Source organism: Panthera leo, chromosome F3 (genome assembly GCF_018350215.1).
Source record: "Panthera leo isolate Ple1 chromosome F3, P.leo_Ple1_pat1.1, whole genome shotgun sequence".
NCBI lineage: Eukaryota > Metazoa > Chordata > Mammalia > Carnivora > Felidae > Panthera > Panthera leo.
In genome coordinates, this window is record NC_056696.1 from 39,790,909 (window position 1) to 39,813,524 (window position 22,616).

The 22,616-nt window shown below is 37.0% G+C and overlaps 1 protein-coding gene across 4 annotated transcripts in view; it reads left to right on the forward strand.

The window, feature by feature from the left end:
• Positions 1 to 22,616, forward strand: part of CAMSAP2 (calmodulin regulated spectrin associated protein family member 2) — a 112,717-nt gene that overhangs the window by 54,325 nt on the left and 35,776 nt on the right. For all 4 annotated transcript variants that reach the window (XM_042924573.1, XM_042924574.1, XM_042924575.1 and 1 more), the window contains exons 3-4: positions 5,777 to 5,938; positions 17,947 to 18,030. In XM_042924573.1, coding sequence (XP_042780507.1) covers positions 5,777 to 5,938; positions 17,947 to 18,030 — 246 coding nt within the window. The remainder of the gene's footprint in view (positions 1 to 5,776; positions 5,939 to 17,946; positions 18,031 to 22,616) is intronic.

Genomic DNA, 22,616 nt, shown 5'->3' on the forward strand with positions numbered 1-22,616 from the left:
TGTGTCACCCTGAGAAGAGACCGAGGCATCTACTTAACACCCTTTACTGTCACCCATCCTATCTCCCCACCCACCCACCCCCAACCCTAAGTAAGCATCTACTTAACTACTTTCTATCTCTATATATTTGTCTATTCTGGACATTTCATATAAATGGAATAATATGATATGTATTTTTGTGTTTATGTGATTGGCATCTTTTACTTAGCATATTATTTTCAGGGTTCATCTGTGTTCTTATATCACTCTTTATTGCTGAATTGTATTCTATTGTATAGAATGTATATATTTTGTATATCCATTCATCAGTTGATGGACATTTGGGTTGTTTCTACCTTTTTGGCTATTGTGATATTTGTGAACAGTTTTTGTGTGGACACATAGTTTCATTTCTCTTGGATATATAGGCCTAAAAGAATAACAGGATCAAATGGTAACCTTTGTTTCACTTTTTGAAGAACTGCCAAACTGTTTGCACAGTGGCTACATCATTTACATTTTCACTAGCAGTGTATAGGAGTTCTGATTTCTCCACATTCTTGCCAACAATTGTTATTATCTGATTTTTAAATTATAGCCTTCCTAATGGATATGTAGTGGTATCTCAGTAGGGTTATAAGTGCTGTTTTACTTTTATCTCCATGTTAATTAAAGATAAATGAAGCTTACAGTAAACTTGTTTTATAAATAAATGATAAAGTATAATTTTCTGAATTGGAATTAACTCTGACAAACCCCCGTCTGATATGTATATGCTGTGCATATCACTTTAGCAGAACGATTCAAATACTTCATGTTCATGATTGATTTGTTAAGTCTTGGCTCCTTCTTATACCCTTCTAGGACTACTTGGACATGGGCACTTAGAGCTACTATTACCACAGTAGGCCAAGACCTGGATTCTTCTTAGGAATTTTTTTTAAATTCCATGTCTAAATCTGATATAAGAATAATAAAAGACATGCAATACTAGGACTTATATCTTAACTAATTTTTGAGACTAATAAATTTCTCACCTATAACACTTAAATGCTTCTCCTTATTTAATAGCTATTTTTATATTAAAAAAACTTTTCTGTCTCTCAAAAAGTAAATAAACGTTAATAGAAATATATTTTAAAAAAACCTTTATTTTTGAGAGAGAGAGCAGGGAAGGAGCAGAGAGAGAGGGAGAGATAGAATCCCAAGCAGGCACTGTGCCTTCAGCACAGAGGCTGAGGCAGGGCTCAGTCTCCCCAAAATATGAAATCACAACCTGAGCTGCTATCAAGAGTTGGGTGCTTAACCGACCGAACCACCCAGGTGCCCCTTTAATTTTTTTTTTTTAATTTTTTGAGAGAGTGAGAGAGCATGTGATGAGTAGGGAAGAGGGGCAGAGGGAGAGAGAGAGAATCCCAAGCAGGCTCCACACGGGGCTCCGTCTCATGACCTGGGACCATGACTGGAAGTGGAAATCAAGAGGTGGATGTTCAACCAAGTGAACCACCCAGATGCCTCTGTGTAATAGCATTAACTTTAATTTCTAATACATAAATGTAACTTGTTTTGTGTAGAGTCCACTGATTGGAGGTAACAAAAATAAAATTTTTGTAACACAGATACAGAACCTAATACTGGCCTTTGTATGATACTTTAAGCTCTATTCAGTAAATTCAGTGGAATTCTGTAGCCTTTCCTTTTTCATTGGAACTGCTTTTTATTCCGTAAGCAGTCTTCATACTGCTGATCATAGCATATTCTGCTCTGCCCCCCGGTGGCCTCAGTGCACAACTGTTGCTTCTGCCACGGCTGTTGGAACTGCAAGATTCTGTCTTGCCTCCTGCTGCAGTATGCAGCCCCATAGAGTGGGGCACTGGGAGGAGTCTGCAGTGTGGATGTGAGATGGTTATGGGCTCTAGAGCCAGACCTCTGGGTTTGAATCCCTACATCACTACCTCCTTGCTGAGTAACCCTGAACAGGTTACACAATTTTCTCATCCAGAAAACAGGTGTAGTAATAGTCCCTCTCACAGGGTTGTTGTATTAAATGAGTTTAATACAAGTGCTGAAAACATTGCATGCTGAAAATATTACATGGCACATAGTATCTGTGTTAGCTGTAGTTGTTGTTATTCTGATCTTAACTCTTTAGGTAAGAAATTAAATATGTGTGCTTTATCTAGAGATATAAATTACTCTATATTCATTGTGACCTAGAGCTTATTATTTTTTTCTTAGTACTGATCTTTTCTAGATTCGTTATATACTTTCTGTTTTATATAATTTTTAATTTATCTGTACCTCATATTGTAAAATTAAAGGGTAAAAAAAGTCATATTAAAATTTGAAAGTTTAGTTTAAAGAAGTGGGTGATTATCATATAGACATAACTATAAGGACAATATGAGAAAATGTTTTTATTTTGAAAATGCATTACTAATCATACTTAGTGTTTAGCATCCTAATTTTTGAAGTAAACTATAGATTTTATATGTGTGTTTTGCATACTATAACAAGGTAATTTCTAAGTAAGTTTTTTCTTTGCACCTTTTCCTTTCCTCTTTTTATATATATTATATGTATATATCCATACCTGTATGTATATACATATATGTATGTGTATGTATAGGGGCGTGTGTGTGTGTGTGTGTGTGTGTGTATCTTGAACATTATTATAGTACGGTGTTTTTTCCACTCAGTATTGTATTGTGCATATCCCTATTGTTAAATAGTTCAGGATACCATAAATAGCTCATTATGGTTGTAACATTGTTTCCTTCCTTTTTGTTATATATAATACTGTAATGGTCACTTTCATTCACATAGCTGTTTTTTCCTCTCAAATTATGTCTGTAGAATAAATTGCCAAGAGAAAAAATCTTGGTAAAGAGTACATGAATAGTTTTGTGGCTCTTGAAATGTTTTCCCACCTTTTTGTTCAAATTATGCTTTTTAATGCTATCAAATACTGATTTCTGAGAACTTTCTTCCTTAAATCATTGTGCTAGGAAGAAAGATGAGAAAGACCGTCTGCTCACTAGGGCCAGAAGAGTTGAATGGAGAGGACACATACAAATAAATGACTTGAGTGAAAGGAGGTGCTAGAAGTGATAACAGTGTGCCGCTTCGACTCTGAAGGAATAACCGGGCTACCTGGGCAGTAGCAGTCGGGAAAAGACTTACTGGGTAGAGTAGAACGTGAAAATATCTGAATTTGAAACAATTATTTATGGCTATTTTTCTTTTGTGCATATGTTTATTTAGAATTTCCAAAACATATTTCTTGCTTAACTAAATAACTTAATTTCTGCCAACGGCATGATACAATAGAAAGAGCCCATTAGATTTGGACAAACTATTTAGTTGTCTGAACTTCAGCTTCCTCACATATAAAATGTGTAAGTGATACTTCCTTTAGAGAGTTGTGAGGGTTGTAGAAAGTATATGATCTCCGGCTTTATTTCAGAAGAGATTTGACATGAAAGAACTAGTATATTAATGACATACTTAGCACAGTATCTGGTACCTAAGTTAGACTTAATAAGTAGGAGTCACCATTGGTTGTATGATTGTTGTTATTAAGATAAAGTATTTGCCTTTCTATAAGTAGTGCTAAATTTTTGATAGGCTAGTCTACTACCTCCTAGTCGAAACCACTTTCTTAAGCTCCAGTGAAAAGCTAGCTCCCCATTCCTTCTGGTGACCCCCCAGACTAGCTTCTTCCCTTCCAACTTTCTTCAGTTCTTGCTAGTTGCCAGGTACCATGTTAGGTGTAGGAAGTATGAATATAACTAAGATAATGTCCTTGCCTTCAAGAGTCTTACTGTCTAACGAGGGAAACAGGGTTGTATACAGGTAACTGTACTATGATGAGAGAAGTCAGTGATTCTCAGCCCTGGCTTCTGGGGAACTTTTTAAAAATACCAGTGCTCATGCCCTACTTTAGATAAGTCAGAATTTAATGCAGGTATAAACACTATTTTGTAGGAACCTGTACTCATTCTGTAGGAAAAATGAGTCATTTTGATTGGAAAGTGAATTGGAAAAAGCCTTTAGAATGAAGATAACAATCAGGCCAATGTCAGGACTTAGTCTAGATTATAAGGAGGACAGCAACAGCAAGGGCATGGAAACTTGAAAATTGGCGACAGATTTGGGGAATGGCAGTCTTCTCTGCCTATTTTGAAAGGAGTGTGATTTGGTGGAAGGAAATGGTAAGTTAAAAGGCTAGAGTAATAGGTAGGGACCAGCTGTTAAAGTACTTTACCTCTGTTTAAGGAGTATGGACTTTAATATAAAGTAAATGAGGTAGACTTCATGAGAGAATGTGATATGATGAAATCTCTGATTTGGAAAAATAACTAGTCCCTAGTTTATAATATCTTCAAAAGCAAATTCTAGATAGATTTAAAGCAATAGAAAAAGAGGAAAATATTTCTGTATTTGTGGGGTGGGGAAACCTTTTGCAAACGTGAGATAAGTTCTGGGTCATAAAGGAGAATAGCAAGATTGACAGATTTTACCAAGTATGTATTTAGAACTTCTCTGTAGCTAACTATACTACAAATAAAGTTGAAAATCCAAAGGCACACTAGGAAGATGTATTTGCTATTTGAATGACACAGAGCTAATATACCTAATATATAAAGAGCTCTTACAAATCAAGAAATAAAAACAGATGAACATCTCAAAGAGAAAAACAGGCAAAAGATATAAACAGGCAGTTTTCCAAGGGAAAAAATACAAGTTGGTTGCTTAACATGTAAAAAGATGCTCATCGTTATTCAGCGTAATGCAAAGTCAAATGAGTGTGTGTGTGTGTTTCTTTTTTTTAAACTTTCAGACTGACACATATGATAAAAAGTGAATGGTACCAAATGTTGACAAAAAAAAAAATGTGGGGAAACAGGCACAGTGATAACATTCTTGGTGGGAGATAAAGGTTGCTGCAGACTTTCTAGGGAGCAGATTAATGGTTATTTATGAAATACATTATTTAATTATTAATTATTAATTATTTATGAAAACTTAAAATGTGTAATGTAATTAATGTAAATGTTTATCTATTTGGTGTGCATTAAATTTTTTTTGTAAGAATACTTACCAAACTGTTCACATTGCTAGGGGAGGAGGACCGGGAGGGGTAGTTTCTACTTTATGTATTTTGTAATGTTTGGAACTTTTAAGCGACAGGGTGTAACAACACTTTTGTATTTAAAAACAAACAAACACGCACAACACAAAAAGGCAAAGGAAAGACTGGGGGTCCTGGGTTGCTGGACGAATAGGATAAGGAAAAAGCTGGAGCCAGGAGAATCAGAGCGTCCTTTGCCTTGTTCAAGTGTGAGAAATGTTGATGGTCTGCGCGGGAACTGTGGCAGTCAGAAAGAGGAAGACGGCAGATTTGAGAGACATTTTAGAAGCAGGATCTATAAACTTTTTCTACTATGTGGTTATGAAGCTTGAGGAAAGAGCATAGTCAAAGATGCTCTGAAGTTTGTAAATTGTATTGCTGGGTAAATGATTACAACATTATCAAAAATAGGAAAAACAGGAAAAGGAACATTCCCTGAATAGAAGAGAATGAGTGTCTTAAAGATCCTCACTAATTATTTCAGTGATAAGTTTGTTTGGTTCAGTTAGCTTATCTCTCATTTGTGCTTTCTTATTAAGGCTTATCTTCTGTAGTCTTTAGTTCTGTTACTTTTTGTTAGGAATTGTTACTAATATTGTAAAATATATCAATAGCAGTTTCTAAGTGTAATTTTTAAACTCTGTTCTTGTTTTATATTTTCAGAGTGCTCATTTGGCCATGATAGATACCCTAATGATGGCTTATACCGTAGAAATGGTCAGTATAGAGAAAGTAATTGCCTGTGCTCAACAGTACTCAGCTTTTTTTCAAGCCACGGATTTGCCCTATGATATTGAGGATGCTGTCATGTACTGGATAAACAAGGTAGGAATATGCTCACTTGAGTAAAAATGAGTCTCCTAACCAGGAAAAGTACAATCTTTAATCATATATTGCCACTCTGCTGTAGATTGCAGGTTTTGTCTGCTCCAAATTCTTATTCTGAAATATATTTTTTAATGTTTATTCATTTTTGAGAGAGAGAATGTGAGCGGGGGAGGGGTGGGAAGGGGGGACAGAGGGTCTGAAGTGGGCTCTGCACTGACAGCCCCAAGCGTGATATGCGGCTCGAACTCATGAACCATGAGATCATGACCTGAGCCGAAGTTGGATGCTCAACTGACTGAGCCACCGAGACACCCCTCTTATGTTAAAATCAACCCCTGATGTGATGGTGTTAGGAAGTGGGGTTCTGGGAGGTGATTAGGTCATAGCCCTCATTAATGGGATTAATGCCCACATGAAAGAGGCCCCAGCAAGCTCCCTTGCTCCTTCTGCCATGTGAGGTCACAGCAAGAAGATGGCCGGGAAGCAGGCCCTCCCCAAGCACCAGAGCTGCTCGTCCCTTGATCTTGGAATTGCCTGCATCTAGAACTATGAGAAATACATTTCTGTTTATAAGCCACCTATTCTGTGATTATTGCTGTTACAGCAGTCTGAACAGACCTAAGGCACACTCCATTGTTGTTTTTGTTTTAAATCAAAATGAAAGCTAAAGTTGTTTAAGTTACTTAAAATTTCCCATTACCTTTTGATTAAAAAAAAAATCTGTTAAAATGATGAAAATAGATTTCTGTATATTCTACAATATCTGTAATTACATTTAATAATGATTTAGTTCATATCAGATTATTAGAAAATTTCCAGCACTCAGAGTAGGGTGTTGTATACACTGTGGGTGTTCAGTGAGTATTTTTTGAATCTAATAATGAAGTAATTCCTATTTCCTATTCTCTGATTCTTAGGTTTGCTTGACTGAGTTGCATAAGACTGTAATGATTGTAGATTTCTCTTGGAAATTTTTATGGAACTGTGATTAGTTATTTATGCTCTGAAGATGCTTAAATTGTCAGCTTATTACTCCCTTTGCCAAATTGAGTAATTCCTCCTGATTTGCATTTGTTTGTAACTATCACTCCAGAAAAAAATGAAACCTTACCCATGAACAAGACCAGAGCAGATCTAAAAGAAATTGTACCTTCAGGTATCCTTCCTTGAATGCTTGCATAACGAGAAGCTAAATGTAAAAAACTTCATTTATCATCGTTATCAGTATCAATGTAGAAAGCCCATTTAATACTCTGCTCCTGGAGTTCCTTGATTTCTTCCTCCTTAGCTCTGGACAATCATCAGGATGTAACCTTCACATCTTATTGCAAACATCTCATTCATTCTTTTTTTTTTTTTTTTTTAATTTTTTTTTTTTTTAAATTTTAGAGAGAGTGTGAGCAGGGGAGGGGGGCAGAGAGAGAGAATCTTAAGCAGGCTCTGCATTGAGCATGGAGGGGCTTGATTTAATGGCCGTGAGATCAAGACCTGAGCTGAAATTAAGAGTTGAACACTCAACTGACTGAGCCACCCAGGCACCCCACAAACATCTCATTCTTAAATAATTCCTTCACTTACTCAAATACCCCTACCGTTAACAGTGTTCAGCTTTATCATGAGTTCCAAACCATTGTGGCTGTTAATTCTTACAGTCTCAGTTAAGATTTCTTTTTTGAACTAGATTCTTGCAAGTACTGTCAGTTACTTTGCCTCCTTTTCTCTCCCTGTGATTTATGTGACACAACCCTGGTTGAGCTCAGTTACCTGCTTTCTCTCTAGGGTGCAGCTATGGATATAAAGGAGAAATTTACACAAGGAAGCTAGTTTCGCTTTAAATTTATAAGCACAGACTTCAGATAAACACTCAGTGCTTACTGCCAGGCCAACAAGTGTGTCCCTAAGAAGTTCACTTTCCCACACTTGAAAATTATTTCATCCTTTCTTCTCTAATCCTCAGACCTTCCATAGCCCATCCCTTGTTAACTGTCAGTTGAGGACCTTGCCTCATCCTTTTTTTGAGACGAGAGATGGGAAGTCATCAGGTGGGAATTTTCTTTTTGCTACCAAATCTGTAAACCTTTCCACATCAGTATTCATTGTCTTTCTGTCTTTCCTGCTTTTAAAGTGGAGAAAGTGACCCCTCCCCCTTCCTGTCAAAGACCAGTTTCTCATTACTTATTACTCTAGAACTCTGCTTTCTTCCCTTGTCTTTGTCATTGGTCCTCTGTTCAGTTCTTGTCATGCTTCCATGTGCATTAGAGTCCCCAGGGAACTTGTTAAAATGCAGGGTCTGACTTTATGGGGTTGGGGTGGAGAGTCTGCATTTCTAAGAAGCTCCAGTGATGCTAATGCTACTGGTCTGTGGACCACACTGTGATTCCCTCACTCTCCTGCATCATCCAGTTCTCCCTCCCTATTGGACCATTCTTACAAGAATACAGACTTACACTAGTGTTTCCCATTCTGATAAAACTTCCCCAACCCAATTCCTCCATACACAGAACTTCTCCAAAGAGTTATTTCCTCATTCACCGGCCTTCTCTGCATTCTCTCCCATCCCCACCCCTATACTGAGTTGGTTTGGGAGTTGGCTTTCATCTTGACAAATCAAGTGAATACTTCTCTGTACTTCTCTTAAATTCAGCCTTTACTTCTAAATCATGTGTGACCCTTCTAAAGTTTTGGTGGAGAACCCAAGGTGTTTACCTTGGTGTTGGACTCGAGTGCCACACCAGCTCCCCCGTAGCAGGCAGCTTCTTCAGCCTCTCAGCAGTTGTTCCCCCCTCCCCCTCCCTCCCCCCCTCCTCCCCCCCCTCCTCCCTCCCCCACCGCCCCCTTGACTCTTTTGAGTCTTTCCTACACGTGCATAGTTCAGGGCTCAGCCAAGGATTTGAGGGCAGTTTAGATGTGCAACTGGGGTGTCCCTCCACAGTGATTCCTTCTTTTCCAGGATCTTCCTCAACATCCAGCCATTCTGACAGTCTCCGATTTCTCCCTCAGTTCTTCAATCCAACACAACTAGTTTTCTGCTTGGTTCTATCCACTGTGCATTGTGTGAATTGAGGAGAAAGCCCTTGAAAAACATAGATTTCACTCAGCATATTGCCTCCTTTCAAAGGTCACATCCTTTCCCATTTCTGTCTGCTTTTGATTGCTCTCCAATACCTTCGGCAGTTGCTTTTTTTGTACTTCGTCCAGTTTATAACTGCTGTTCTGGGGAGCTTAGTGTGATACATGCTATTCCACTGTTATCAGAACAAAATCTCAGAATATCTTTTTAACAGTGTAACTTGAATCATGTCATTCCTTTATTAAAACTTTTAGGGGCTTCATTTTACACTTAAAATGCAGAATGCACCATGGCCTACATCCTGTGCATTTCTCCATTCTCAGCTTGGGGCCACTGTTCTCCTCTCACACTTCACTCACTTCATTCTAGCTGTCTGCCTCCCCACAGGGCCTTTGATCATGATGTGTCCCGTTCCTGGGCAGCTCATCTCCCGGTTTTTGCATGGCTTCCATTCCATTGTTTCTTTCTTTGTTGATAAATATTTTTTTATTTATTTTGAGAGAGAGAGAGAGAGAGAGAGAGAGAGAGAGAGCAGGGGAGGGGTAGAGAGAGAAGGAGAGAGAATCCCAAGCAGACTCCACACTGTCAGCACAGAGCCCAGTATGGGGCTCAAACTCACAAACTGTAAGATCATGACCTGAGCCAAAATCAGGAGTCAGACACTTAACTGACTGAGCCACCAAGATGCCCCATCTCAGTGTATTTATGTTTTTAATGTTTATTTATTTTGAGAGAGAGAGAGAGAGTAAGCAGGGGAGGGGCAGAGAGAGAGGGAGAGAGAATCCCAAGCAGGCTGCATGCTCTCCACGCAGAGCCCGATGTGGGGCTCGGTCTCTCAAACCTTGACATCATAACCTGAGCCAAAATCAGGAGTCAGACACTTCACTAACTGAGCCACCCAGGCACCCCACATCATTTCTCAATTTAGACAGCACTTTTTCCTCACAACCTTGTCTGAAGTGGGCACCTGTCAAGTCTTATTTTCTGCTGCAACACGTCTTCTTTACATCATAGCACTTCCGAGAGTTTGTAATTATTTTGCTTAATTGCTTAAACAAACTAGGATGATCTTGGGGCACCTGGGTGGCTCAGTTGGTTAAGTGTCCGACTTTGGCTCAGGTCATGATCTCACGTTCATAGGTTCAGGCCCCACTTCGGGCTCTGTGCTGACAGCTTGGAGCCTGGAGCTTACTTCAGATTCTGTGTCTCCCTCACTGTCCGCCCTCCCCTGCTTGTGCGCGCACAATGTCTCTGTCTCTCTCTCTCTCTATCTCTTTCTCTCTCTCTCTCTCCCCAGAATGAATAAATACACATTTAAAAAAGAGAACACTAAAAAGAAATCTAAGTAGAGTAATCTTTGTGAGGATAGGTACAGTGCCCATCTTTCTTTTTTTAGTCTTGGTGCCTAGACTAGTGCAGTGTTTGGCAGAGAGATGATGTGTAATAAATAAAAGAGGTAGGTACAGCTACAGAATTAAGCTAGGCCTTTTAGAACTTTGGGAATTTATAGAAGGATAAAGAAATCACTTAATTAAGAATGTTGAGCACCTTTACGCGGCCATATCCATCCTATTCAGTTTTTAGATAGAGGTTGAAAACATTTGATTCAACCTGAACCTCCTAGTGTACTTTTTCTTGCTCCATTCTACGAACACCAGGTTTGTTACTTATTTTCTCATCATGACTTCACTCTGGTCTCTCAGATTTAGTATGTCCTTGTTCCTTTTGGCTCTTATTTTGGGTTACCCTAACCCAGTTGCCATTTTTTCTGGATAATACACCCATAGGTATAAAAAACCTACCATAGAAAAGTGAGAATAACATGGCTAAAATAGCATGATTGGCAGAAAATGAATTTGAATTTAAAAATAAGCAAAATCACAGAAGACAAGATTGTACTAAATGACTGACTCATGCAGGGGTACCCACAAGTTATGAATACATGAACCTTAACATTATTTGGTTCTACCTCTCTTTCCGGTTTCATCTTGTAACCCCTCCTTTCCTCGCCATGTTTCAGCCATACTGTTTTTTCAGTTCCTCAAACATACCAGATTTTCCCCACCACAACGCCTTTGCTTATATTGTTTATTCTTTGTCTGGAATACTCTTTTTTCTATTTTTATCATGGCCAGCCTCTCATTTTTAGGTCTCAGCTTAAGTTACCTCTCATGGAGGCCTTCTCCGACACACCCAGCCTTCCTAAAATAGGTCCTCCCTCTCACCCCCATTATTTTCTTCTTATCTCTGTATTTACAACTCTCCTAATAAATTGCCTTTTTGGCGGGGTGGAGTTGGGGGTCTCTTGCCCTTTTTTTTTTTTTTTTTTTTTTTGGTCCTATGAGGATAGGGACCATTCTGGATTTATATATATCACTGTATCCCTAGCCTCTTAATACAATGTCTGTTACATAACTAGCATTCAGTAAATAGCTGTTGAATGTGTGAATAAATGAATGAATAATGGTTTAAAGTATCAATATATGACCGATTTGCTTTTTGAACAGAATTTAGATAAAAACTTTTTAAAAAATCATGAAGACATTTCCAAACTGATAGATCAGTTGCGACTACATAGCAGTGAATTAGAAAGTATTTCTTTTTTAACCTAAAAAAAAAAGAAGACACACACACCACCCCCCCAAAAACAACAGAATAACTTATAAACTTTCCCAGGTTTTAGTCCCATCACCTCTTTCTGCCTAACTCTCCCCACCACACAATTGGTAAATTGATCAAAATATGTCAAGATGCATGTGAATTATAAAGCTGCTTTGTAGCACATAAATTACCAAGACAGAAAATGTTAGTGATTTTGGCAACATGTTGGATTAAGACTACAACCTCCTGCTTATAAACACCTAGACATATGTTTGATAAACTGTAATTAGAAAAGTTTATATTACAGAGGTGAGCTTTAAAGAAGGAAAAGGAAGTTCTCAGGTGCCAGGAAAAGTGGGGCCTGGAAGTTTTGGTGGCTCTCCCACTGGGCTGTCAAGCATATGCTAGAGTTTTAAAGTCATTTGGACACAAGGAAAGGCCTTGGTTTTGCCTGCTGTGGGAAGTAGGAACTGCAACCTCTATTTAGACCCACAAAAGATGCACAGAAAGCTGGACCCTCAGTGAAAGGGAGCACATCAGCCATGCTTTAAGTGCCAGAAGACCCAAATACAAGTAGCTTAAAGGATTTATTATCTCACATAGCAACATCACTGAAGGTGGGACATATCCAGGGTTAGTTAATTTAGGGACTCAACAGCAGCAACAAAAATATAGGGGCTTTCCTTCTTTCCTATTCTGTTATTCTTTTTTTTAATCGTTTTTATTTTGTTTTTTGAGAGACAGAGACAGAGTGCTAGTTGGGGAGGGGCAGAGAGAGAGGGGGACACAGAATCCGAAGCAGGCTCCAGGCTCTGAGCTGTCAGCACAGAGCCTGATGCAGGGCTCGAACCCACAGACTGCGAGATCATGACCTGAGCTGAAGTCAGACCCTTAACCGACTGAGCCACCCAGGCGCCCCTCTATTCTGTTATTCTTAATTCTATACAATGTTTCCATTTGTGGTTGTATAATGGCACCAGTGATTGCAGGGATCATACCCAGTCACAATAATGTCTAGCAAAGATGAGAGGGTATTCTGGACTCTTCTGTTTACAAAGAAAACTTGCCCTCAGATTGTCTTCCCACCAGGAGGTCCTGTTGTCTAAGACAGATTCTTTTGCCTGTACCTAAACCATCTTTTAGCAAGAAGAATGAGGCTATCATGATTTTCTTAGGCTGATTATGAGTTTCCCTCTAGGTCTGGGAAAGAGGCCTCCTTAACTGAACATGCAGGAAGATGAGCACTCAGCTGATGATCAAGGAAAATGGGAGAAGGCAACAAAGTAACAAAATACTAGTACTAGGCCAGTAATAATCTTTCTGGCACCTGTCAGAGAAGCAAATTTAAAAATACTCTGAAAGTTCACTTCCACATCCAAAGGCAGCGGGGGAGGGAGAGTCTTTGCTGCAAATTCAAAAGTACTGACAATCAAAAATTATGAAACACATGGAGAAGTGAGGGTTACATTGCAAGAACCTCAGAGAGTAAGGTTCTGAGACTATAAAAATAAATGTGTGGGTTTTTTTTTTTTTTTACATTTTATTTATTTATGTTTGAGAGAGAGCGAGCGAGCACAAGTGGGGGAGAGGCAGAGAAAGTGGGAGACACAGAATCCGAAGCAGGCTCCAGGCTCTGAGCTGTCAGCACAGAGCCCGACCCGGGGCTTGAACTCACAAACTGTGAGATCATGACCTGAGCCGAAGTCGGCCGCTTAACTGACTGAGCCACCCAGGGGCCCCAAAAATAAATGTTTAAATGACTGGAAATAAAACATGGAATAAAAACTATAGGAAAGAATAAGGCCCCATGGGGACATAACGGAAAAATAACCAAAATAACTTCAGAAATCAAAAATGTTGTTCATTAAAAATCAAAAGTTTAAAATAGAAGATTAGATGTAAAGAGGGAATTACTTGCCGAAAGGAAGTTACCCAGAATGAAGCCCAGAGAGATGAGATGGAATATATGAAATCAAGATTAATGGAATTCCTAATTGGAATTCCAAAAAGAGATTACCAGAGAGAAGCGGGGAAGAGAGAATATATTTGAAGAAATACACAATTTTCTACAACCATTGAAAGATACAAACTTTCAAATTCAGGAATCACAATGAGTTCCAACCAGGATAAATTAATACAGATCCATACCGACACATATCATAAATCTTCAGAACTCTAAAAATTCAAGACAGAGCCTCTGAAAAGAATGGCAGTTAGACTGTAGTAGCCTTCTCAGTAGTAATATTTGCGCACAGAAGACAATGTAGCAAAGTCTTCAAAGTGCTGAAGAAAAATAATAATGAACCTAGGGTTCTAGACCTTTTATTCAAGATTAAAGGTGATACTAAGATTTGTTCAAAGAAAGGCGGTTCATTACTCACCTTTGCAGAACTACTGAAAGATTGTACTTCAGTAAGAAAGAAATTGAACCTAGAAAAAAGAGGTGGGATGTAGGAAGCGATGATAAAAAGCAGAATTGTTACACATTTGTGTAAATCTAAATAAGTATTATAAAAAATCATAATATCTCATTTTGAGGCCCATAAGAAGCAAACTATAATTCTGAATGAAAAAGCATGGAGATGAAAGGGTATGATTTGATTTAAAGGCTTTCTGAGGTTTTTGTATTATTCACGAGGAAGGTAAAATACTGAATAACTTTAGACTTATACTAAGGCAAGGATACACATTACTATTTGTATTTTAAATAAAAAAAAATGTTTAAAGTAATCTATACACCCATCGTGGGGGTGGATCTCACAATGCCCAGATCAAGAGTCACATGCTGTATAGATTGAGTCAGTCAGGCTTCCCGACAGAACAAACTGAGGGTTGCTAGAGGGGAGATGGGTGGGGGATGGGTTAAATGGGTGATGGGCATTATTAAAGAGGGCACTTTTTGGGATGAGCACTGGGTGTCATATGTAAGAGATGAATCACTGGGCTCTACCTCTGAAGCCAAGACTACACTGTATATTAACTCACTTGAAATAAAATTAAAAAATCAATCAATCAATCAATAAATAAATAAAATGAAAAAATTAAAAGCTAATGTATATTTTTAAATTAATAGATATTTTAAATCTAATATATCATTTTAACAAATTTATTTTTACCTAATTCATACTACTAAAGCCAAATATTGTTTTTTGTTGTCTAGTTCACTAGTCCTCAGCACTTGTTCAGATGGTGACCTCCCTCTGAGTCATGATGAGCTCTCTAATACATCACATCCCTTTAATTTTTTTCCTTGAGATGTACAAAAAAATATCATGATTCAACTTCAGTAGTAGAACTTTCTAACCAGCATTTGGGAACTAATTATTAATAATTATTAATAAGCCAATTATTATATTCATAAAGCTAATTATTATAATAAGCTAATTATTTCACTTCACTGTTTTGGGTACCCAGGTAGGTTAAGTAGCATGTCATGTCTTGTCATGTCTGCAACATGTCTTGTAGTTTTCTTTTTTTCTATTATGAAAGTTAATGAATTATCAACATGTAAAATTTTCTCATTATCATGATTTTGGTATTTAGGATGACTTATACCATTACATCACCTTAAAGTATTTTATTAAGGTTTGTTAAAGCCCCTATAGAGATTTAACTATCTGGTATAACTTTGAGGATATATTGTTTATAAGAATCTATGGAACATGTGCTATGTATCATGTACTTTACTTGGTATATTTTGTATATTATTTCTGTTGTCCTCTGTGTTTTCTCAGTTGCTTATTTATTTAATCACCTATTTATTATAATAATTTCAGTATTATCAGTTTCTGTGGGTCACAGATCCAGGCCCTGCTTCCTTGCATCCTCTCTGAGTCCGGCCAGGTTGCAGTCAAGGCATTGGCCAGACCTGTAGTGTTATCTCAACGTATGACTACAGAATGATCCACTTCCAAGTTCATGTGGTTGTTGGCAGTGTCCATTGCAGGCAGTTGGACCGAGGACCCCAGTTTCTTACTGTCTCTGGGCTGAAGGCAAGGTTGGCAGGTTCTTGCCATGTGGGCCTCTCCACAGGGCAGCTAACAGTTTGGCAGCGTGCTTCATCAAAGCCAGCCAGAGTTGGCTAGCAAGATGGAAATTAGAATGTTATGTAACTTGATCTCTGAAGTGATATCACCTTAGTTGTCACCTTAGTTGTGTCCTGTTGGTTAGAAATATAGGTCCAGCCCACACTCCAGGGGTTCAGTGGGGACCATTTTAGAGCCATAATATCCCAACTGCTTTATGAAATAGCTTTTATTAAAAAGTATCTAAGGCTCAGAAGTATCAAGAAATTATTGAGGTCACAGCTTGTAAGTACAGGTTTTGAATCTAAGCTAGGTCTTTTCTAATTCTGCTGTCTCTTCTATTTTGTTTAACCAAACCGATGATCGAAGTAAGAGAGCAACTAGGAAATCTTAGAACGCTGCAGATTCACGTGCCAAAATAAATTTGTTGATTAAATTCCTTACAACCCCTTAGAAATATCATGAGTATAGAAGACTCTTAGTGACTATTGTTCATTAAATTTATCATAAATTAAAATTCTCTATTTGTTTTTAGCCACTGAACTGAATTTTAGGCAATAGAAGAGTTCAGAAAATTATTGATTTAGTTTAGAGTTATAGTGGTTGATAATGGCATAATGTTTTCCAGAGTGCCAGACTTAATAAATTTGAACTTTATTATTATTAGAGTGACCTTAAAATTATTAGCTCAAAATCCAGAATTGTTTAAACTATTCTTAAGAAATATTTTATGCAGTACATAGACTGTTTCTTAACCTTTTTGGATTATGGACTGTTTGAATAATCTTTGGGAGATAAATTAAACCTTCTCCCAGAAAAGTTCTCATACAGAAATTTTTTTCATCTAATTTAGCTGTGGCATTATGACCGCACTAAAACCCGCTCATGGTTCAAGGACATATCTATGAAATTACAGATTAAGAACTTGATTCAAAGGGTTTTCTATACATATATATATATATATATACACACACACACAATAAAATATTATTCAGTCACTAAAAAAAAGGAAATCTTGCCATTCGCAACAGCATGGATAGATCTAGAGAGTATAATGCTAAGTGAAATAAGTCAGAGAAAATACCGTATGATTTCACTCACATGTGGAATTTAAGAAACAGAATAAACAAAGGAAAAAAGGAGACAAACCAAAAAAACAGACTCTTAACTATAGAGAACAAACAGATTATTATCGGGGGGAGAAGAGAATGGGTGAAATAAGTGAAGGGGATTTGAGAAAATGTCTAATCTTTTCTGGATTACTTCACTAACCTATCTCTAGTATTTTTCCTAGAATATACCTAACAGGTGGATCCTTTTTCAAAAAAGACATTAAAGTTGTCTCCTAATCCAAAAAAAAAAAAAGAATATACTTATCTTAGGGTGCCTGGGTGGCTCATTCAGTTAAATGACTCTTGATTTCGGCTCAGGTCATGATCTCATGGTTCTGAGCCTTGGCTCTGTGCTCACTGTGCAGACCCTGCTTGGGATTCTCCCTCCCTCCCCGCCCCCCTCCAAAAAAAAAGTTTGTCTTGATGAGCACAGAGTAATGTATAGAATTGGTGAATCACTGTATTGTACACCTGAAACTTGTGTAACTATAATGCTGTATGTTAACTATACTGGAATTGAAAATAAAATAAAATAATGCTTTGTGCCATTTGAAAAAAAACCCTAAAGTGTTTTTTTTTCTTTTCTTTTCTTTTTTTCTTTCTTAGTGCAAGCGGGGGAGAGGGGCAGAGGGAGAAAGAGAGGGGGCGGGGGGAAAGAGAGGATCTTAAAGAGACTCCATGCTGTCCGTGCAGAGCCCGATACGGGACTTGATCCCGAGACCCTGGGATCATGACCTGAGCTGAAATCAAGAGTTGGACACTCAACTGACTGAGCCACCCAGGCGCCCCTCCTAAAGTGTTTTCTAACAATAAGAAAACATTAATTCTAGGGAAAATAATTTTTTTTGCTAATCTCTTTTATAAGAGATTAGAAAAAATTTATTAAAAAAATAAAGTTTTATTGTTTCCTAAGCATTAAAATTAGAAGTTGTTGAGTACCCTTTTTTCTCTAGCACTCTAAGCAATTCTTGACATATAGTAGGTACTCAACAAATATTTAATAAATTAATGAATTAATTTCAGAATATCAAATGAAACACTTGTAAAATACTTTTTTCTGGTTGGGAAAATGAAACTTTCTCATTTGAATAGTACTGATATTTGACATCAGAGATCTGACCACAGGCCTTTCAAGGTGCATGTTATTTTATCATCATATTTGAATATAAATTCAAATTAGTGTTTTTATATTTTAAGGTAAATGAGCATTTGAAAGACATTATGGAACAAGAACAGAAATTGAAAGAACATCACACAGTTGAAGCTCCAGGAGGTCAAAAGGTATATATTTCAAAGAAAATAAGGTGTCTTTATGAGACTATGTATGTTCACATGTATGTGTTGTTTGGGAAATACATATATTAATTAATAGATATGTTCATTAAATTGTTTTTTGGTGGTGTTGTGTGCCCTAGAAAGCAGGTCATAAATACCAAGTGAGTAGAAGTGCAAAATGAAGGTTAATCGGGTGGAGGTATTTAGGAAAAATTGTTAATGATTAGAACTCAATTTGTGGAGTACTTGGCAGAAACAATGACTTTGCCTTTGGCAAAGTGTATGAAACAACAGAAAACATTTTCAGTGTACCAGCCTTACAATGACTTCTCTTAAGACCAGCCTTTTAAATATATTCCAGTAGTTGTAGGTTGTACATATGGTTATTCTGTGAAGAAAGAAGCAACATTAATATGGATTCATTCTTTAAAAATTCGTGTGGCTTTTAGAGTTTCCTTCTTTGAAAATTTGTGTTTTTGTTATAATGAGAGCTCTTTAATCATGTTGTGTAGCATTTGAATTGAGGTGTAAGAAATTATAATTATTCAGCGACCTTATTTTCCAATTTGGATTATTTAAAGTTTATTATTATACAGTTTTTCTATTCATTTTGGGCTAATGCTCCTGGTCACTGATACCTCTGTAAGAAGAGAAAGAGAAAAAAGGAAGGAAGGGGAAAGCTGTTTTGTGTATTATCAACTGCAACAGAAAACTTTGTGGGAGACCACCTAAAATTTTGTCAGAACTTGATGTTTCGGCATCACAGTGAATTCCCTCATTTAGCTTACTGACTAGCTCCTGAAAATACTATCCATACTTGATTCTTCATCCTAACTTTGTTGATGTCCTTTCCCCCTAAAGGTACATGAGAATGGAAATCTTTTTTTTCATCACCCAGATCACATACTCCATTTCCCTGCCTTCTACCAGCTTCTGCCTCTCTCTTCCCTCCTGCTTCCTCACCCTCCCCCACCTCCCGCCATTGCCGTCCTTTCCTATTAGTTTCCCTCCTTTTCTCTTTCTCATCCCGTAGGAGTTGAAACCTCTGCCCCCAGTTTTGTGCCTGGAACTAATTGGGAGTAAGTTAGATGGCATCATCCTAAATTATAATACTAATGGCCTTTTTCCATGATATTTAAATGATTAAATCCTATAGTATTGCATACACATCATGAACTAAATAGGGATTTTATATGCTGGCATAGGACCCAATAAACATTATTTCTGTTGGGGGAAAAATGCCATTTATATTCCGACCAGAGTAAGTAAGCCTTACTTTTCTTAAAAGCTATATGGAATCTGGACACTACTTGTATTATACCTCTTTGACTTTTTTAAAACTATTTTTTAAGTTTATTTATTTATTTTGAGAGAGAGAGAGAGCATGAGTAGGGGAGGGGCAGAGAGATGGAGAGAGAGAGAGAGAGAGAGAGAGAATGAGAATCCCAAGCAGGCTCTGCACTGTCAGCACAGAGCCCGACGAGGGGCTTGAACCCACTAACCATGAGATTGTGACCTGAGCCGAAACCAAGAGTTGGATGCTCAACCAACTGAGCCACCCAGACGCCACTACCACTTTGTGTTATAATAGCACTTCCCCATGCAATTTCACATATTAACCTCACAACCAGTATTTGTTAAGTGAATGACTGAGTAAATGAAGGAATGAATGTGATTCATTTTTAAATATGTGGATTAATACATATTTTTATCTTAGCACAACACATGTTTTTATTTTCAAATGAATTTTCTTTTTTTTCCCATTGATAGAATCTCTGTGAAATCTATGTGAAATTGACAATGTCAATTTTACATTACATAGTCTTACTGCAAAGTAGGTATCATCATCATGAAGAATCACTCTGTGACAGCATAAACTAGGGAAAGCAGTCTCTATTACCTAGCAGTGAGATTTTTGGCATTCGAACTAGTTGATTTGGCTGGAAATTTAATCATTTCATTCTTGATTTTTATTCCTACAAAAGCAACATTCTTGACCCTGTCCTCTTTTTAGGGATGAGAGAATGACTTGCTCTTCCTTATTGCTATGCGATTGGTAGGAAGTTGCCATGCCTTCCACCTACTTAAGCTAGCTTGCCTAGTGACCCAGATGCTAGCCATGTTTTCTATGATTTATCCAGCTATAGACAGAGCCCATGGTGTTGGATGATATTTCTTACTTTTTGTCCTTGCCCACCTATTCCCAACTTAGATGTTCAATAAAATCTATTTTATGAAACTTTTTTTTTACAACCATCTTCTTGGTAAAATACATACATACGTTGAGGGATACTTGCACTGTATATTGTTAATGCTGGATGAAAAGTAGCATTCCAAAGCTATTTTCTTTAGATTGTTAAATCTGCTAATGGTGTATTTCTGACTGTTGGATTGGTTGGTGTCCTTAAAAGGAAGGCATTTTAAGTAGTGCCATGTTTTAGGAAAATGTTTTGTTTAAAAAGTTTACTAATGTTATTTTCTGTTTGTTTTTTTCTTCAAGTTGCTCTTTTGCTTCTAATATTCATTTTTATTCTAAAGAGGATGCCTAGTTAAATGTGAATTTCAGATAAACACCAAAAATTTTTTGGTGTAGTTGCATGAACATCTCATATTTTTATTTGCTAAATCTGGCAACCCTACGTAAAAGATCTCTAAAGTTTATAGCCATGACATGAAGCCCAACATTCATTCTCTTAAGGGGTTTGTACAGAGTGCTATGGCAAAATGAGTATAGACAAAGTAGAATAGTTCTGCCACTGATTAAATTCATGACTTTCACCAAGGCACTTGACCTCTCTGGGCCTCATTTTCTTTATCTGCAAAAATTTTAAAGTTGAATTAAATGGCTTCTAAATTCTGTGACTAAAATGATTTTCAAATTTTTCCTTCTCAATATATTAGTAAAAGTAAGGAATTCAAAGCAAAAGGTTAGTGAAAATATTAAGCAGTCGGTTATCATAAAGTTTCATATGTGTATATGTTACTTGTAGTTTTATGATAACTGTGGAATACCTAAGAAGGTTTTCTAGAAGATGTGGGACTTGAACATGGCCTTAGTAGGTTTTATGATATTTGCAAAGGAGGACACTAGGTCATAGGGAATAACATAAATTACAAGGAAAATGTATATTTAGGAATTGGTAAGTAGACCATTTGGATATTCATGGGTTTATATTCCTAAATTTACAGTAGTAGCTCTATAGAGAGTAAAGTTTGTTTCTCACAGTATTAAAAGATACATGTCTACTCGGTGCAACATTCTTCACTTTTAAAACAGAAATACTGGTGAGATATTTTATAGAAGGGTGGGAATTAGATTAAGGAATTGCCTTTGGAGAAAAGAAATTAACTGAGTTCTAGTTGCTTTTCATTTAAAGGTATAGTCTCAAAATAGACCACACTTTCCCCAGTGAGACAGTAGGTGAATGCTTCTACATCTTTGCTTGATTACCTCAGCGTATGTGAATTTCCACTTTGACCCGAGTTCCTTAGCAATTAAAAACTATGACCAACTTTTAAAATTCTTTTTATTCAAACAGTACTTTAGATACTATTGGAAAGAGATTTTTTAAAATAACATCAACTTTTTAAAAGTTTTGTTAAATCCAGTTGTTTTTGTTGTTTGTTTTTTAAGTAAGCTCTAAAGCTCTGTGTCCAATGTGGGGCTTGAACTCACAACCCCAAGATCAAGAGTCACATGCTTTACTGACTGAGCCAGCCAGGCACCCCAGAAGAAAGAGTCTAAAGTCAAATACATTTGGGAAATGCTGCCTTGTCTGTGCCCCTTTAAAAATGTTACAACCCATTTTAGTACATTGAAGGCCTACATAAGAAGCCTGTTTCTCAAATGTATTTAATCTTTGACCTCTTCTGTGAATGACTTCTATTAACATCCTGTGGAATTACTGTTATTTGCAGCATGCTTTGGGGAACATTGATTTGTAACCTATAATTTTGTAATTGATGAAGTTGCCTATTTCATATATAAATATATAAAACATTTAAAGTTCTAATATAGTACATCATTCTCAGATACATCATTTGATTTGATTCTTAGACTTATTTACCTGGTTTCTTTTTCATACCATTATTTCAGTCAAATAATTTTGAAGACTTCACCTGCCTAAATTAGATCATTTTTAAGGAACTCTACCCCTAAGATTCTATTCTATAATCATAGTTTATTCTTGTGTGGACTTCTGTGGTCAATGCTGATTCTTTCTTTATACCTATTGCCAATATACTATTTTTCTTTCATAGTCATTTACTTGTGGTTACTGGTAAAGCAACTTCCCAATCTAGAATATGCCTGTGTTGTATTATCAACCTATTTAGTATAGTTAAATGAGGAACTTAGCATTTTAAACATATTTAAAATTCAGAGATGATACCGTGATATTTTTTTCTCCAAGCAATATTTTACAAAGGTGGCTTGCCCTAGAGAGATGTAAATATGAGTTAGGTATGCTAGCACTATGATTTTCATCTTTGCCTAAGAACATTGTAGAACAGATTTCTTTAACAGATATATAGGTGGTGTTGGATACAGACTCAACAAAGACTTGGACTGGTATAGACTTAATATAACATTT